The sequence below is a fragment of the Ursus americanus genome, chromosome 15, assembly GCF_024610735.1.
Source record: "Ursus americanus isolate L20-20 chromosome 15, mUrsAme1.1.p, whole genome shotgun sequence".
NCBI classification, from domain to species: domain Eukaryota; kingdom Metazoa; phylum Chordata; class Mammalia; order Carnivora; family Ursidae; genus Ursus; species Ursus americanus.
This window is the reverse complement of record NC_142141.1, coordinates 23,453,442-23,472,654: the sequence shown is the minus strand read 5'-3', so window position 1 is coordinate 23,472,654 and position 19,213 is coordinate 23,453,442. Positions and strand designations below refer to the sequence as shown.

The window sequence follows — 19,213 nt, the reverse complement described above, 5'->3', positions numbered from 1 at the left end:
TCTGCATTTTCTTAATTGTCAGCTCTGTGATGTGACTGTACCAGGGACTTGAAGTCCTGGATTCTAGTCTCAGGTCTGTCACTTTCTATCATTTAACCTCTCTGGGAACAATAGTAATGTTGTAAAGTTGTACCCATGGACCCAAGGCAGATTCGGCCAATGAGTGGCTGCTTCACAATGCTATCTACCAGACGCTAGATGTTCTGCTGTGATGGAAGTGTTCTGGGTCTGTGCTGTCCAGGATGGTAGCCATTAGGCACAGGTAGCTGTTAAATCCTTGAAAGGTGGCCAGTGTGAACAAGGAACTGAATTCATTTAAGTTGACATAGCTTCAGAATAAATATGAGACAGGAGATGAATTTGTCCCTCCCCTGGTAAGTCTTGGACCCACATGCCTCTCCTCTTACTGCAGGGAGTGCTATTCCCATTTAAAAGCAAGCACTTCTCATCAAACCTGGCTTCTAAATGCAACCCAGTCCTTTTGTCTGTAGCTCAGCCAAAGAAGAAGTGATCAATGCAGACAGTCCATCAGAGGAGTAAAATTGACCTGATGGAAGATTGGCTGCCTTGGACTGAGGTGTTCTGGCAATCTCACCACTGTGGTGCCTTCCTCAGAACGACTTGGCTACATTGCTTTATGAAATGGAGTTGGAATGGAAGCCCCCATATAAGATATAACTGATGGGAATCAGGTCAGGGATGTGCTCTGGATCCCAGTCTCAATGCTAAGGACCTCCAGTTGTGGGGAAGACTATTTGTCAAAATACATTTGATTGCTAATGAGTTAATGATGCACTTTTCATGGGCAACAATATATATACTAGCAATGATTATATGAACTGTATCAGGAGCCTGTTGTATGCCAAGCCTTGTGTTAAGTCCCTGTGTCAGCTCACTTCATCATCATCATATCTCTGTGATGCAGGAGCCATTTGTATCCTCATTTTGCCAACAAGAAAACCAGGGAATATACAGGGGCTGTAACTTCCCCCAGTGTCAAGTAGGCAGAGTCAGGATTCAAACACAAGAGCCTAATTCCAGAGCCCATAATCCTCCATAAATTTGTGAAACATTGGCCTTCATTCCCCACCTCCAGTGGAAAGCTGAGTCAGATGGGAATGGTGGGATCAGTGGGCACTGGAGTAAGTGCAGTCAGTGAAGCCTCCTTCCGTATTGGGATAGCAGGGCAGCCATGGCTGGGGTATGAAAGCTGATGGGATTTCCTAATGCAGCGTACCATTCTTCATCACTTCCACCTCCTTCACATACACCCGTGCCTAAGTTTCAGGTGTGGGAGCCACTACCTTGTCCTGGCACAGGCATGTAGTCATTGTGTGGGGCCTGGCTCCTCAGGTCAGCCTGCACATGGAACTGCTTCTACTTGCCCTATAGGGAAATGCTCTGTGAAATGGGGTTTATCACATTGTTCCAGAAGGACGGCTTTTTTCCCCCTATTTTATTCCTTGTCCGTTGAGTAGAGATGTTTGTGTTGGAGGGACCCTCAGTGGTACGAAAATGACCAGTTGCTCAGAAATAGTCCACCTCCCTTTCTGCTCCAGCCTCTCTCCTCTGATAGGGACCAGACCACCCTGGAATGTAATTTTGTTCCTTTGCTTCAGAAAGATGGAAGTCATGTCCTGTAGCAGGAAAAGCTGAAAGCCAGGAGATCTGGGTTCCAGTCCCAGTTCTGCCAGCCTTGCAGTGAGACCCAGGTTGTTCCACACCTGTGGGCATTTGTTTTCTCTTCTGTGGAATGAGAGATTGGACTGGATAATGTCTGTTTCTACAGAGCTCTCCATTCGAGAGGAAGGACACTTGCTAAATTTGCTCAACAGTGAGGAGGTCTCTTCCAGCTCTAGGCAGTCTTGAACAGGTGTGTCCTCTCTCCTGCAGGCATCTTGGCCATCCTCATCCCCCGCCTGGACCTGGTCATCTCCCTGGTGGGGTCCGTGAGCAGCAGTGCCCTGGCCCTCATCATCCCACCCCTCCTGGAGATCACCACCTACTACTCGGAGGGCATGAGCCCCCTCACCATCGCCAAGGACGCCCTGATCAGCATCCTGGGCTTCGTGGGCTTTGTGGTGGGGACCTATGAGGCCCTCTACGAGCTGATCCAGCCAAGCAGTGCTCCCATCTTCATCAACTCCACCAGTGCCTTTGTATAGTGATCTGGGTGCATTCCCTGCAGCTGCCCACCCCACCCCTGTATGTTCCCTAGCACCTGGCCCCAGAGCCTTAGGTAGGGGTCAGGCTCTGGGGAAAGGCAAGGTTGCTGTCGGGGAACCCCTCTACCTGACACCTCGGTACCCTGGGCCAGGTGGGGCTGAGGGCAGGGGAGGGAGTGGGTAGCAGATATGCAGAAGTCCCTCTTAGTGGCCGTGCCATCCCTGTTCATTTGTACTTAATTTAACCCAGAACTTTTCAACTTTTTTCCCTCATCATGTCTCCTCCCTTACTGCCCCCCCTCCTTCTGACCCACCTCACCCAAATTATTCCTATTGCACAGCTCACTTTATTTAAAAATCTTAGCATCCCCCACCTCATGTTTTCTCGTTTCCAGGCCCAGGCCTGGATTAAATGAGTGGGAACCCCCTCTCCTTATAAGGCTGGGCCTATCTCTTTCTCAGACCTCTCCCAAATATTTTACCTCAGTATCCTCCTACCTATTTAAGTCTCCAGGAGGTGTCTGGACCTACCTAGTAGTTTAAAACCAGTCCCCAAAGCTGGAGCTTTTAATCTTACTCTCTCTGGCTTGTGACCCTGGACAACACCTTCTCAGAATTCCTCATGTGGGTCACAATGTTGTATTCTTAGTTGCTTTAGCTTCTGAAAGATATCAAGTGCTGCCTAAATTGAAAATATTTATATTTTATTTAAAATTAGCTTCTGTTTTTAGACTCTGTCTCTAGATCTGGGGTTATTGTGAATTGTTCCTTCCTCAGTAAACTTTTACTAGGCTTCTCCTGCTGAAGAGAAACTTGCTCCAGGAAATGTGTGCTTAGGTCCTCAGCACTGTTGGCTGAGTACCTCAAAGGTTTTAATCAGGATCATCTAAATGTGTACCTCTGTAGGGAGGCATGCGCTTTGCCTCCCACTGACCAGCCTGATTTCACGTTGAGAAGTTATGAAGGACTCAGGATACGTTTGCCAGTGCATGAGGCCAAGGAAAAGGTGGCCAAGTGCGATGTGGTCCTGTCCACAGGAGGCTTATTAAATGGTCGCTTTGTGCATTCAGACCTGTTTTTCAGCCTCAGCCCCTGATAGGCACAGGGCCCAGTAACGTTTTGTTGCCAGCATGTCAGGAAGACACCCACACTTTGCCATGGATGAGAAGATGAGGCCAGTGTGCACAGAAAGCATGAAATTCAGTTCATAGAATTAAGAAGCAGCTGGTCTGACACTATGTGTGGTGCTTGGTTGTTTACAATCAACGAGGGCCAGGGCAGAAGCAGTGCCCCGCCCCAAGCTGCCTCCATGACCTAGACTTCTTTTTTTTTTTTTTTAAAGATTTATTTATTTATTCGATAGAGATAGAGACAGCCAGCGAGAGAGGGAACACAAGCAGGGGAAGTGGGAGAGGAAGCAGCAGGCTCATAGCGGAGGAGCCCGATGTGGGGCTCGATCCCATAACGCCGGGATCACGCCCTGAGCCGAAGGCAGACACCTAACCGCTGTGCCACCCAGGTGCCCCATGACCTAGACTTCTAAAGGGAATCACTTGGTAGGGACTTAGGTCCCCTGTGTTCTAAACACTAATTGTGACCCCGCCCCTCCCCTGCATGCCTCCCTGAGTGCCAGAAATAGCCTCAGGGTTGGCTCACCTCAAGGTCAGCCTTCAGATTTGGGAACAAACTGCAGAGAAAGATGCGTTGCCTTGGTTTTGGCTGCTGCTTCTGCCCTCTTGGTGTGAGAACTATTTCAGGAGGGCATTCATTAGCTCTCCATCCCCTGGGCTGTGTGTGTGTGTGTGTGTGTGTGTGTACGCGTGCACACGCGTGTGTATTCATGCACGTGGAATGGGGGCGTGCTGTCCTCCACTGCTCTCCCCAGGCTCTTGCTTCCTTGGAGATGCAGTTTGCCCTGCAAATTAGAGAGCAGCACAACTTCATCAGGGGTCTTGTTTTTCTGTGTTTCACCAAAGCTCATAAGGGCTGTGACCCCCCACACCCCAGCCCTAGCTTTTTCTTTCTCTTCTTTTCCAAAGCCACATTCTCATTGCAGTGACTCCTAACCTACTAATAATTTATTAACTTAGGGAGATGTGATCAGTTGTGACTTGGTCTCCCTTAGGAGAATGATACTTTTCACCCACCCTTTCTGTGGTCACCAGCAGGTGCTTATATGACTGAGGCTCTAGCTGGATGTGGCAGCGGTCCTGCCCTGTGAAGCCTCAGGCCTAGAAGTCACCAAAGTGGGTTCAAGGATTGTCCTCTTCTTTGTGCAAGCTCCAGGCTCCAGCCATCTTTCCACGGCAGTCCTGAGAGTTGTTTGCAGTAAGAAGGCGTTTGCCAGTAGAAAGATCAGATGTGTGTCCTGCCCACAGCTTCTGTGCTGGAAGCTTCTGTGAGTTGGGGAACTGCTAGAGGTTGTTTCTTGTCCAGGTGGGAATTAAGACTGAACCTGAGGACTAGGCAGTACAAAACTGTGGTCCCCTGGCCCCAGGTCTTTGCAAAATGCAAATTATTGCTTCAGGGCTCCTGGCCTGGAAAATGTGGTGTGTAGGAGTGATGGCACTAGCCTTGGGGCTTCTGGAAGCTAATTTGGCATGGCTGTCTCCTTTTTGGTTCTTTTTCCTGTGCTCCTGCTGCTTCAGAAGACCTAGGCAGGGTGGATCCTGTCAGAGGGCCTTTCCGGTTGTGCACTTAGGTGTCAAGTAAAGAGTCAGCCAGAAGATGGAAGTGAGAGGAAGCCCCCTTTCTTCTCCTAGAAGCAGCCCTCTGAGCCAGCTCAGGGAAGTTTAATCTTCTGCCCACGAGGCTTCTTCAGTCAGGGAGCCTGCCCTGGTTTCTTCCCATTGCTCGTTAGGAACCAGCTGCCCAGCTTCTCCCTGCACCCTGCTCTGGTGCCTGGTAAAAAGGGCCCAGCATAAGCAGAAGTCTGATCAAGAACAACAGAGCAAGGCTCTCTGAAGTGTGAGGATGCATCTGCGGGACCAGAGGCAAAACATGGGACTTTTTGGCCCTATACTGTTAGGCACTGTGTCCTTCCCCCAGGCTCCCCAGTGCAGCCTCAGATTTCCATTAGCCCTGAGGTAGCTTCTCCAAGCCCCTTGTTCCCTCCTGTAAATGCTGCTGTTGGGAGATTTCCAACTCTCTTTTGGCAGCGTACCTCCTCTTATATGCAGGTATTTGCTGGGAAGAGCATGATCTGGCATCTTCTGTTTAATTTTCCTAGAAGTTGTCACCGTTCACAAGTGTCATTATTTATATTGTGCTGCTGTCTGTCTGCTGTGAGCCCTTCAGCTGCACAAACACTGGCCAGGTGTATGTGAATGTATGGCGTGTCTTAGCTCAGAACCCACAGCTCACGCCCTCCCTTTCTGCCCCTCACCTCTTCAGCCAAATTTATTGGCTGGTGCTCACTGCTTCCTCTACCCTCATGAAAGGTATACTTCACCATTTTTTCAGTTGTCTTTAAGTGATGATCCCAGAAAGGAACCTTAGGAAATCTGTCCCCCTTCCCTATTCTCCTGGCTTACTTTTTTCTTCATAAATGTCTCCCTTCCGAAATTGTAGCATATCATCTTTGTTTAACACTACATATTCACTGCATGTTTTTTAGAAGTGTAAAATCTCACTTTATGTCTGTTTACAGCTCTCTCTGTTCACTCATCACTCACAGCCAAGGGGTCCATATCAGTGGGTTTTATTTCGTAGCTGATTGGATGTTAAGGCGGGCCCCAGCATCTGCCCTGATCGGAACACAAAGCTACTTCCTGACAGCAGAGACACAAAGTGCCAGTGGCATGATGTGATTAGGGAGTTGGCTCCAAGTCTGCCTTAGAATTAAATTTTCCGAAGTACATTACAAATCTCCAAGACCATTAGGGGAAAAGGAGAGGGTGTGGTTTGTCTTTGAAATCATGGTCAGTACTTTTAGACAATTTAATTAGTCCTGCTGTTTGCAAGGCTATTTGCTTTGACAGCATCAGCTTGTCATATTTCTTCCCTGTTCTTTGTACCACTGGGCCATTCTCAGGCCAGGGGATGTAAGTGGTGCTGATATGTGGTTACCAGAGTGGGAAGTGGGGGATGAGGGTGCAGGGTGCCTATTTTAAGCCGTGTTCTTTTGTTTAAATCAGGGTGATGCTGGGGAAGCTGTTCTGTTTTAGTGAACAAGAAAATTATGTAACTCTCTTGTAAACCATGTCAATGAATGTGTGAATAAGACAAATATGAGAAACTGCCATCCCTAGGTCTTGGTAACCAGACAGTACTGCGTATATTATCCTGTGTATGTGCCTACATGGATGTCTATTTCTCGCATGGTATGTGTAGAGATGTAGACCATGCAGGAGCTCACAGAAGAATTTGTTTTGGGTTCTGCACATGGATTATGTGTTAAACTTTTCTTTTATCAATAAATGAGTTTTATTTTTTATTTTTGAGAGGTTGCGGTCTGCATCTTTGTTTTTGCCTTTTTTTCTTTTTAAATATCACTCAGATCTCTTTGGTAGATATTACTAGGTCAAAATGTTTGTAGTTTATGTCACAGCACTCCTCCAGGGGAGTAGTGCAAACAGTAAAACCACCTATGGAATTGAGAGCTCCCAAGAAAGGGGCCAGGTAGTTGTTTTTCTGTTAGACAATCCTGCTTTTCTTGAAAACTTGAGTAGGAGCTCTCAACCCTGTCTGTGTATATCAGATGACTGTACTTGAAAGGGACGATGGTTAGTTTCACCTGTTAACATGGCTGGGCTATAATGTTGAATAACCCAATTATTCAATCAAACACTAAGTGCAGCTCTGAAGTTATTTTGTAGATGTGGTTGATGTCTACAATCAGTTACCTTTAAATAAAAGTTTATTCACAAAATGTGGGTGGGCCTCATCCAATCAGTTGAAGGGCCTTAAGAAGAAAACTGAGGTTTCAGTGAGGAAGAAGAAATTCTGCCTCAAGACTGCAGCATCAGCTCTTGTACAAGAGTTGCTAGCCTGCTAGCCTGCCCTATAAATCTTGGACTTGCCAGCCCTGACCATCACTTAAGCCAATTCCTTGAATTCCCACCCCCTCCATGTATATACGTATGTATATTTGAAGTGGAGAGATTGATTTCAGGACAGTGGAACAGATGACTCCTGTCCCCTGTTGTCACATTAAGAGGGAAAACAAGACCATATGAGCTGCCTCTTAGGTGATCTGAAAACCAATCTTGGGTGGCTACTGAATTAGACTCATTGAAAAGCAGAGGCCTCAAGGTACACTACTGAAGTATAACACTTTACAGAGAGAGGAAGACAGGGAACATATTATGACTACTTTGGATTATCAATATTATTTCTGGAACTGGGGGGTCACAGGGATTCAGTGACTGTTCCAAGTCACCAACCAGTAAGTGGCAGAATTAGGATACACACCATAGCAAGCCCTATGATTCCAGAAGCCAAATGCTTCTGAAAGGCACTGACTGCCTCCCCCTCTTTGTTACAGCTCAAGAGGGAGGTCCATCTTTAGGGATTATTGTGAGGGTTAGAGAGAATGTTCTAAATTTCCTGGCATGAGAGCTTATAAAGCATTTTCTGAAATATTAGCCAAATTGAAGAAAACCAAGACTCAGAAGCAGTTTTACTGGTTTTGTGGGTTTGCATCCATTCATTATAGTTATATCTTTCTCACTTCCTTTGTGGAGAGCATTCAAAACTTTTTAGATTGTTCACCTCTTCACATGTTTGTTCCTGCTCATGTTTACTCTTAATGGCTATAACCCCTCCTTCCAGGTAACAAGGGCCCTCGAGGTGAGCCCAACTGCCCTGCTGGAGGCATAAATTGAGTGACAGTGGGCTGAATTTGGACCCTAAACTTGGGGCTCTTTGCTAAGCAGGCTTGCTTCCTCAGACTCTGCCTGTTGCAGATGTATGCAAGAAACTGGGTGTATCTTTAACTGGTGCACTTTACTGGACCCTTGGTCATTGGTCTCTGCCCCACCCCCCATTTAGGGGGAAAAATTGGAGTATTATCTACATGTAATAAAATTCACCTGTTTCCTAAGTGTACAGTTTAATGAATTTTGACAAGTGCATTTGACTACCATTTCAATCAAGATATGAATGTTTATTTTACTCTAAAAAGTTCCCTTGTGCTCCTTTGCAGTCAGTTCCATTACCATGCCCACTTGGCCCTTGGCAACAACTGATCTGATTTTTCCATCTCTAGTTTTGCCTTTTCTAGAATATCATATAAATGCAACCATTAAGTATGGAGTCCTTTCTGCGTGGCTTCTTTGACTTAGCATAATGCTTTCTATATTCATCTGTATCATCCCTTGTATCATTAGGTTTATTTCTTTTCATTGCTGAATAATATCCCATTGTATGAATGAACCATAACTTGTTTATTCATTCACCAATTATTGGACATTTGGGTTGCTTCCAGTTTTCAGCTATGATGAATAAAGCTGCTATAAATATTTGTGTACAGACCTTTGTGGGGACATATGTTTTCATTTCTCTTGGGTAAATACCTAGGAGTGGAATTGTGGGTTTGTATGGTAAGTGTATACTAACTTTATAAGAAATTGGAAAATTGTTTTTCCAGAGTGACTCTGCTGTTTTGGATTCCTACCAACAATTTTAAAAAGCTCCAGTTGCTGCATATGCTCACCAATACTTCATATTATGGTCTTTTAAATTTTAGCCGGCTTAATGGGTATATAGTAGTACCTCTTTGTGGTTTTAATGACTAATGATGTCCTGCACCTTTTCCTGACTTATTTGCCATTGGTCTTCTTTAATGATGTATTTTAAAATTTAGCCTTCTTAAAAATTTTAAAGCTTTTTGTTTTGAAGTAATTATGGATTCACGGGTACAAAGTAATGTATGGGGAGGTCCAGCACACCCTTCTTCCAGTCTCCCCCAGTGTTAAAATCTTGTATAACTATAGTACATGACCAAAACCAGGAAACTGACATTGGCACAATATATAGAGCTCATTCAGATTTCTCCAGTCACATATGCACTCATTTGCCTGTGTGTGTTTGCATGTTTGCATGTGCAGCTGTAAGCACTTTTATCATATGTGTAGCTTCCACCACCACTAAGTCAAGATGCTTACCTGTGCCATCACCACAAGACTCCTTCATGCTGCCCCTATAGAGACACACTCACCTCCTGTGCTCCCCCCCACATCCCAACCTTGGGCAACCACTAATCTGTTCTTCATCTCTATGTTACTTCACAAATGTCATATAAATTGAATTACACAGTATTGTATCCTTTTGAGATTAGCTTCTTCCACTTAGTATAATTTCCTTGATGATAGTTCAAGTTGCTGCCTATATTAATAGTTTGTCTTTTTTTATTGCAAAGTCATATTCCATGGTATGGATGTACCACAGTTGGTTAAACCATTCACCCATGGAAAGAAATCTGCATCATTTCCAGGTCTGGCTCTTACAGATAAAGCTGCTATAAATATTCATTCGGGTACAAGTTACTGCATGAAAATAAGTTTTTATTTCTGTGGCATATATATCCAAGAATGCAATTGCTGAGTTGTATGTAAGCCCATTTTTAGTTTTAAAAGGAACTTCCAAACCATTTTCCAGAGTGGCCGTACCATTTTACATTTCTACCAGCAATGTGTGAGTGACTCAGTTTCTCCACATCCTAGTCAGCATTTGGTATTGTCATTATTTTTTATTTTAGCCATTTATCAGATCTTGTAAATGCTTTGTTGGATGTACACCTAAGTATTTAATTTTCTTTGGAGCAGTTATAAGTGGTAATGTGTTTTTAATTTCGATTTCCATGTGTTCATTGGTAGTCTGTAGAAATGCAACTGATTTTTGCATGTTAATCTTGTGTCCTATAGCTTGTCTATACTCAGTAGTTCTATGAGTTCTTGTCTAGATTTCTTGGGATGTTCTGTGCAGACAGTCATGTTGTTTGCATATAGAGGTAGTTGCATTTCCTTTTTTCCCCATTCTGTATACTTTTTTTTTTTCTTACTGCAATGGCTACAATTTCTGGCATTATGTTAAAAAAAGAATTGGTGACAGTAAACATTCTAGTCTTGTCTCTGATCTTACAGAGAGGACATTCAGTCTCTCACCCTTAAGTATGATATAAGCTCTAAGATTTTTATGGAAGTTTCTGTCTATTTCTGTCCTGAGAGATTTAAAAAAAAAATCATGAATAGGTGAATTTTGTCAAGTTTTTTTCTTCATCAACTGACATGGTCTTTCAATTTCTCTTTTTTCACTTACTGATATGTGGGTTAAATTGATTTTTCAGTATCAAACCAGACTTGCTTACCTGGATTAAGTCCTCCTTAGTCATGTTGTATTTTTCTCTTTATATATTGTTGGATTATCTACTGTTTTGTTCTCATGCTGATATTTACTCTGACAAATGTAGACTCCAGAATGGTGCCTTTTGGTAAATGAGCAAAACCATATGCCATAACTGCTATTCTTGGCATAAGTGTACTTTTGCCTCAGGCCAGGTTCCCAGCTGCTGTAGTGCTCCATAAAGCCTGCATGTGTTTCCTTAGGACAGTTTCTCAACTTTGGTATTATGTACATTTTGGGGTAAATAAATGTTGTGGAGAATGTCCTGTGAATTGTAGGAAGTTTAGCAACATCCCTGGTCTCTAGCCACTAAATGCCAGTTGTGGCAATCCAAAGTATCTCCAGACATTGCCAAAGGTACCCTTGTGTGGGGGGTGGGGGTGGGAATCATCCCCCGCTCCTATTGAGAACTACTGCATTAATACATTTAGGCTCCTTCTTACCTCTAGCTGGAGGGATGTTTTTTTTATCTTGGCCATGGAACGAAGGTAAGTGTGTGGTAATGGATACTGCAAAAAGATCTGCCTTTTTAATAGTAGTGATAAAATATATAACATCTTTTGAGCCTTAACAATGCCAACTATGCTAGGCACATTACCTATATCATCTCTTCTAGTACTTACATCCAGTGAGGAAAGGTGCTGGTAATATCCCCACTTTGCAGACTGAGGCATAAAAGGTTAAATAACCAAGATCACACATTTTCTAAGTGGTGGAGCCGGGTCTGTCTGACTGCAAACTTCGTACTGCCCCTGAGATCTGCCTTCCTGCCACTAACTCTGTCACTCACAACCCTCAGTGGACAGGGGACATTTCCGGGCCCCAGGCTGGATGCCTAAGTCCTCCCATACTCCAACCCCAACATATCAGGACTACCCACCATTGTCCAATACTTAAAACCTCTAGGCTTTTGTTCTGGGCTTTTCCCTTAGCCTGGCTGGCCCTTCTCTCTGAGCTAAATCTGAAGCTCAATTTTAAGATCCAGCTCAGATGGCTGCTCCTCTTTAGAACCTTCCCTGGCTACGTTAGTCATAACTTATCCCTCCTCAGCAGAGCAGTAACATCCCTTCTCTGGTTAGCCTCCTCTCTACTTAGCTAGAGAGCTGTGACTACTTGGCCACTCTCTAGATCATGGGCAGCTTGAGGCATTGATCAGATTGGGCTTGATCTCCCAGTGCTTGTTTGTGAGGGCTAATCTTGTATCTGGAATTAGCGGGTTACTAAATTCACTGCGGTTTCCTTTAGTAGGGAATGGAGCCTGGCCTCTAAGGAGTGGACATTGCTACATATTCTTTTAGTTTTGTATCAGTCTAACCAAGCAGTTTCCTTGGTTGGACCCTGTAGATTTGTTGAGGAATCTTAAGAAAATTCTAAAGGCTTGTCTTTTCCCAGTTGGGTCCTTGAGAAAGTTCCTGCTCTTTACTCGGTGAGACCTCCTGTGCCTCTCCTCAAGACAGAGCTAGCAGAGGCTGCCCGAGATCTTCTAAAGTCTGTCCTTAGACACTGAAGTGTGGGTTGTTGTCCAGCACCTGCGCCCAGATGCCCTCGTAGGCTGGCATTCACCAGTTCACCAAGGGATATCAGGATGCACCAGCTGTTTTATACCAAACTAGCCATGGGCCTTGGGCAAATCACTCTGTATCTCCAAACTTTATAGACTGTATTTTTCTCCTTCTATCTTCTAGAATCTCTATTATCTTTAGTCTGAAAGAGAATGGTTTCCCTCCCCAAGGCCTTGGGCTCTGCCCTTCTTTACCCAGATACTCATTTTGAGGTTCTAGCCATGGCCTAAGTCCTCCCCCCAAGATCTCATGTGTCCCCCGCAGAGCACTGTTCTAATTTCTCTGTTAGGCCTTGATAAACCCATGTGATGGTGTAGTTGTGCAGGCCTCCTCCACAGCCCTCTGAATGAGTGGGCTCACAACTCCTTTGCTGTTGTCCAGTGAATTCCAGCTGCCCTTCCACCCTGGATGTGGTTGTAAGTCCTCCCTTCCACCTGTTCTGGTTGCTCTCTAGCAATGCTCAAGGTTGCTATAGCACTCTTAATGTCCAGCCTTAGAACTAGATACAGGATCACACAAGTGGCTTGGGATTGAGCCCCAGGTTTGAGCTGATTCCATCTCCCAGGATCCAGACACTTTGGCTATTCATACCACTTAGAATTATGGTGACGCTCTTGGCCTGTGAACTCATTAGATTAAGCCCTCTCAGTCCTCCTTGCTGCTTTTCCTCCATCCCCTGATGTCCTGTGTCTACAGTTTGTCTCATGAACCCAAATGTAAAGCAAAGATAGGAAGTCACACAGCCCCAGATTAAATCCTGGCCCTGTCACCCGTGAACTGGGTGACCTCACTTTGTCACTAACATAAGTTACAAGCCACTTAATTTATGTGTGTCTCTGTCCCTCCACCTGTGAATGGAGATGACAGTACTTACCTCATGGGGTTTTTGTGAGGATTAAATGAGACAAGACCTGTCAAGGGCTTGTACAGCACCTGTCATATAGCAAGTACCAGTGAGTGGTGGTAGTGAAGATGATTATGGTGAACTGTAAAAATGCCCAGCCTGGAAGTCAGGAAACTTGTGTCTCTGCCTTTCTTTGCCACTGTTACTCTGTGTAAGACTCGGGACGTTTGGAACCAGAGCCGCAGGGACTTGAGATGGGAGAACTTCCCTGAAAACCTTTGAATCTATCACAGCCCAGTAGGCTGAGTCTTGATCCCAGCGCGCCCTCTGGTGCTTGACATGTGAAGGTGCAGGCTCGGGAAGACAAAGGGAAGGAGGGGCCTGTCCTGGAAAGATGGGCTGGGTGGAGAGAGGTTCCCCCTTCCAGAAGAAGGAAAGCAAGTTGTGTTGTAGGGCGATAACCAGGCTGGGTGCAGACCTGAATGTGGGTCTCATCTCTGTGAAGTTCCACCTGTAGGACTTCAGACAAACCCTTCTCCTCTGTGGGTCTTGGGATGAGGAAAGTCCGGAATGAAGATACACTAGATCAGCATTTCCCAAAGATGATTTAGCAGACCCTGGACAGTCATTTTAAAAGTTTGAATGTTCCCACCAGCAATGTAGGAGGGATCCCCTTTCTCCACATCCTCTCCAACACTTGTTGTTTCCTGCCTTGTCAATTTTTGCCATTCTAACTGGTGTAAGGTGGTATCTCAGTGTGGTTTTGATTTGAATTTCCCTGATGGCCAATGATTTTGAACATTTTACATGTGTCTGTTAGCCATTTGTATGTCTTCATTGGAAAAGTGTCTGTTCATATCTTCTGCCCATTTTTTGATTTGTTTATTTGTTTCTTGTGTATTGAGTTTGAGAAGTTCTTTGTAGATCTTGGATACCAGTCTTTTATCTGTAGTGTCATTTGCAAATATATTCTCCCATTCTGTGGGCTGCCTCTTAGTTTTTTTGACTGTTTCCTTGGCTGTGCAGAAGTTTTATCTTGATAAAGTCCCACAAGTTCATTTTTTCTTTTGTTTTCTTGCTTTTGGAGATGTGTCATGAAAAAAGTTGCTGTGGCCAATGTCAAAGAGGTTGCAGCCTATGTTCTCCTCCAGGATTTTGATGGATTCCTGTCTCACATCGAGGTCTTTCATCCATTTGGAGTTTATCTTTGTGTATGGTGTGAGAGAGTGGTCAAATTTCATTCTTTTGCATGTAGCTGTCCAATTTTCCCAGCACCATTTGTTGAAGAGACTGTCTTTTTTCCACTGGATGTTTTTTCCTGCTTTGTCAAAGATTAGTTGCCCAAAGAGCCGAGGGTCCATTTCTGGGTTCTCTATTCTGTTCCATTGGTCTGTCTGTTTTTGTGCCAGTACCATGCTGTCTTTGTGATCACAGCTTTGTAGTACAGCTTAAAATCCAGCAACATGATGCCCCCCGCTTTGTTTTTCCTTTTCAACAATTCCTTGGCAATTCGGGGTCTTTTCTGGTTCCACACAAATTTAAGGGCTGTTTGTTCCAGTTCTTTGAAAAATATCATTGGTATTTTGATTGGGATGGCATTGAAAGTGTAGATTGTTCTGGGTAGCATAGACATTTTAACTATATTAATTCTTCTGATCCATGAGCATGGAATATTTTTCCATCTTTTTATGTCTTCTTCAGTGTCTTTCAAGAGTGATTTGTAGTTTCTAGAATATAGATCCTTTACATCTCTGGTTAAGTTAATTCTGAGATAACGTATGATTTTTGGTGCTATTGTAAATGGAATGGATTCCCTGATTTCTGTTTCTTCAGTCTCATAGTTCGTGTATAGAAATGCAACTGATTTCTGAGCATTGATTTTGTATCCCGCCACATTACTGAATTGCTCTATAATTTCTAGTAGTTTGGGGGGTGGATTCTTTTGGGTTTTCTATATAGAGTATCATGTCATCTGCGAAGAGAGACAGTTTGACTTCTTTGCCGATTTTTATCCCTTTTTGTTGTCTGATTGCTGTTGCAAGGACTTCTAGTACTATGTTGAATAATAATGGCAAGAGTGGGCATCCTTGTCGTGTTCCTGATCTTGAGGGAAAGTCTTCCAGCTTTTCCCCATTGAGAATGATATCTGATGTAGGCTTTTCATAGATGGTTTTTATGAAATTGAGGAATGTACCCTCTATCCCTACACTCTGAAGGGTTTTAATCAGGAAAGGATGATGTATTTTGTCAAATGCTTTTTCTTTTTTTTTTTCTTTTAATGTTTTTTTATTATATTATGTTAGTCACCATACAGTACATCCCTGGTTTCCGATGTAAAGATGCTTCATTAATTGCGTATAATGTCAAATGCTTTTTCTGCATCAGTTGAGAGGATCGTATGGTTCTTGACTCTTTTTTTGTTGATAAGATCTATCACACTGATCGATTTGCGAATGTTGAACCACCCTTGCATCCCAGGGATGAATCCCACTTGGTTGTGATGGATAATCCTTTTAATGTACTGTTGGATCCTATTAGCTAGGATCTTGTTGAGAATTTTGGCGTCCATATTCATCAGTGATATCGGTCTGTAATTCTCCTTTTTGATGGGGTCTTTGCCTGGTTTGGGAATCAAGGTAATACTGGCCTCATAGAATGAGGTTGGTAGTTTTCCTTCTATTTTTTGAAACAGCTTCAGGAGAATAGGTATCATTTCTTCTTTGAATGTTTGGTAGCATTCCCTGGGGAATCCGTCAGGCCCTGGACTCTTATTTTTGAGATAATGCTAAGCGAAATAAGTCAAGCAGAGAAAGACAATTATCATATGGTTTCACTCATTTATGGAACATAAGAAGTAGGAAGATCGGTAGGAGAAGAAAGGGAAGAAGAAAGGGGGGCGGTAAACAGAAGGGGGAATGAACCATGAGAGACTATGGACTCTGGGAAACAAACTGAGGGCTTCAGAGGGAAGGGGGGTGGGGGAATGGGATAGCCCGGTGATGGGTAGTAAGGAGGGCATGTATTGCATGGTGCACTGGGTGTTATATGCAGGTAATGAATCATGGAACTTTACATCAAAAACTAGGGATGTACTGTATGGTGACTAACATAATACAATAAAAAATATTATTATAAAAAAATAAAAATAAAAAAACTGAGACCCAAAAAAATAAAAAATAAAAAAAAGTCTGAATGTTTATGTGTTTCCATGTGTTCTAGAAAAAAATAGTAACTTTCAAGTCCTTTAGTTTATGGATATGTCATTTTAAGGTGAATAAAAATATTTATTAAAAATTGGAATGCACTAAAAGAAAATTAGTAAGTAAATAACTATACAGGTGGTATTAGGACAAAATTATAAAAACGGTAAGCAAAACAACAGAAGTCTGGGTAACACTGGACTAGCTTATGTGTGATTTCCTGCACGGTTCTGATAAGTTAATCTTATCTACACACTATCTGGTATTATTTCCTAGTACAATGGTCACCATTTATTGTTTATGCTTCTAAACAACAGGAAGCCAACTCACACCTGCCCGAGGCCCCATTGGTGCATGGCAGAGGGGTTTGGAACCGAGCCTGTCTGGCCCCAGAGCCACAGTGTGCTGTGGTGCCTCTCATGGATGTGCCTTCTCTGCCCACCTGCCCTGGGAACTCAGTGCAGGGACTGGGCTTTCCAGTTTCGGTGTCACCTGCAAGACCTGTGTCACAGTTGCCCAGTGATGTTTACGTCCAGCTAGGCCTCAGGAGGGAGCTGTGGAGCAGCAGCCGCAGGATGGCTCTGGGCACTAGGAGGGCTGGCTTCCCAAGGCCTGTGCTATAAAGCTTATTCTCCCCATCCAGTGCAAGGTGTTGTAGAGGGTGCTGGCCAGGGTCACCAGCCCTGAAGTTTTGTCCCAGGCCATTCACTCACCTGCTGATTAGTGGTCTTGTCCACTAACTGCAGGCAGTTGTGTTGGAATTAGAGGTGTTTTCCCTGAAGAGTGTTCTGGGCCCTGCCCCCAGAGGTTCTGATTTTCTGTCTGGCTTTGGGACTCACAGATCTATATTTTAGCCATTTTGCTAGGTTTGGGAATCATGATGCTTGATGACCTTAGCAGTCCCTTCTAGCCCCCAAATTCCATGAACCTCAGCTTGGAAAGGCCCATAGACCCTCGTGCCCTTCCCCAACCCAACCCCAAACAGGATAAATGACGTACAAAATAACCGTAAAAAAAAAGACACTTTATTATTAAAAAAAAAAAAAAAACACACACACACAAATGTCCAGTGAAACTGTGTGTCCGGTCACTCACACACGCAGTTACACACAGCTGCAGGCTACTCCACAAATATGCCCTCACCCACACAGCTCCCTGTCTTAAGCAATAGCCCTGTGGGTGAGAGTCTCTATTGCTCTTTTTTTTGACTTTTGCTTCCAGAAATAACACAAATGAAAAGTCAGTGGACCGGAGAAAGGAACTGGTAGGGGTGGGAGTGGCAAGGCCACCAGAATTCTCCGGTCCCTGCCACTCCTGGCTACATACACTCTACACGTGGACACACATACTATACATGAGGTGCCCACATGTGCAGACACGTGCCCACATTGACCCTCCATGCATAGGGTTGAGTCACTGTAGGTAACACTTAGATTCGCAGGCATCTGAGATGGAGGGGGAGGAAAAGGCAGAGTGTCCAGCCTGGACACTGATGTCCAGCTCCACGTCTCCACCCTGCCCTGATGCCCTGAACAGGGAGCTCTTGGTTCCTTGTGTCTAGGGAAGAAAAATCCCTTTGGGGCAACTCATCCAGACAGCAAGGTTGAAAAGTGCCTAAGAATTTTAAAAATGAAGAATCATGTCCTTCTTGCCTTTGGCCCAAAGTGCTTGAGAAACTTGGGGTGAAGAACCCAGAGTTCCATGAGGTCTGAATTCTTTAACAAAGAAGGTTCAGGGCTGCAGGAATCCTGGCAGGCCCTGGCTGGTGGACAGTCATAGGACTTAAAGAGGTGGAGCAAGTTCCTTGGACTCTGAACGAGAGGAGTGGGGCCCCAGGAGACTGAGGCCAAGTGACGCTCCTCAGGAGCCCTTGTCGCCCCAGGTCTAGCACAGTGCCTCACACAGAGCAGATGCTGCAATTATGTGTGAATGAGGCAGGTGACTTGGTGACCTGCTCACCTGCTGCTCACCTCTCAGCCCCTAGAGGATACCTTGTGGCCCTCCAGGGTCAGAGGACAAGCTACCTTGTCTCTGTAGCTGATGTAGTAGTTGCCTGTTGAGTGAACTTGCCTCTGCCTCCAGAATGGAGCTGTGGGCAGGTGTAAGAATGCTCCCTGACAGAGCTGCCTCCCTGGGGACTGAGAGATGGCAGTCAATGAGATATGCTGCCTCTTGCCCATCCCAGGAATCAGTTAGTCCTGGTTTTCCAGGGTTAACTGTTCTGTACATCCCCTTCCTGCTGGGGGCCCTCGTGCTGTTTTTGGAGCTCCACCCTCAGCTTCCCTCCATCCTCAGTGACTCACTGGGGGTCTGCAAGAGCACATTTCAAGGTATGGCAGCCTGGACTGGGAATGGGGGCCTCCCTCCCAGTTTGTCAGCCATGCTCAACTCACTCCTACAAGACAGGAGAAAGGTGCCAAGTCCTTGGCCTCCTACCTGCCTTCCTCTGAGGACAGCTAGAACATAACCTCCTCACAGCTTCCATAATCACTCTCCACCATGTCAGAGCCCTCATAGTTGGGGGGAGCCTGGGTCTGGCCCCGCCCTGTGGAATGCCCACCCCCAACCTCACAGTCAGCATAAGAGGGCCCAGCCCGGCTAAGGCGCATACTCACCCCTTTGTAGCCCCCCTCTGCCAGGCAGGGCCCTCCCCCTGCCTGCTGGAACTGTGAGTGGTAGTAGCTGATGGCCGTGTACTCGTTGAGACAGGGGGCCAGCAGGTGTTCCCGGGGACTGGGGGGCCGTGGGGGCATCAGATCTTCTAGGTTCTGGTTGCTGTAACGGGGTGGGAGGGGTGCCCTCTTGTTTTCCAGCTCCAGTGGGAAGGGGAAGCCGCCATAGAGGCCAGTGGGGTCCGGCATCACAGGTGGGATCTGGTGGTGGTGAGGCGATGGCGAAAGAGGGCCAGGGGTCACTTCAGAGTGGGGGTATTCCCAGCGTTCCTTCCTGGAGTAAGTAGGGGGCCAGACTGTAGTTCCACCTGGGCACACTGAAAATGACAAGATAGGGTGAGCACTGAGTTTCCCTGGTGAAGGTTTCAGTGGGCCTTATAGCTGCTATATATAACTCAGCATGTGGTAGAAACGGGCAAAAGAGTGG

General features: G+C 45.1%; 2 protein-coding genes across 4 annotated transcripts in view; one reads left to right on the top strand and one right to left on the bottom strand.

Moving 5' to 3' along the window:
- SLC36A1 (solute carrier family 36 member 1) overlaps positions 1-8,636 on the top strand; it is a 47,534-nt gene extending 38,898 nt beyond the window's left edge. For all 3 annotated transcript variants that reach the window (XM_045815367.2, XM_087867842.1, XM_087867841.1), the window contains one exon: positions 1,894-8,636. In XM_045815367.2, the coding sequence (XP_045671323.1) occupies positions 1,894-2,165 (272 nt within the window). In that variant the 3' untranslated portion in view covers positions 2,166-8,636. The remainder of the gene's footprint in view (positions 1-1,893) is intronic.
- Positions 8,637-17,117: 8,481 nt separating this feature from the next.
- FAT2 (FAT atypical cadherin 2) overlaps positions 17,118-19,213 on the bottom strand; it is a 60,225-nt gene continuing 58,129 nt past the window's right edge. The window contains exon 23 of the mRNA XM_045815369.2: positions 17,118-19,103. Coding sequence (XP_045671325.2) covers positions 18,571-19,103 — 533 coding nt within the window. The 3' untranslated portion in view covers positions 17,118-18,570. The remainder of the gene's footprint in view (positions 19,104-19,213) is intronic.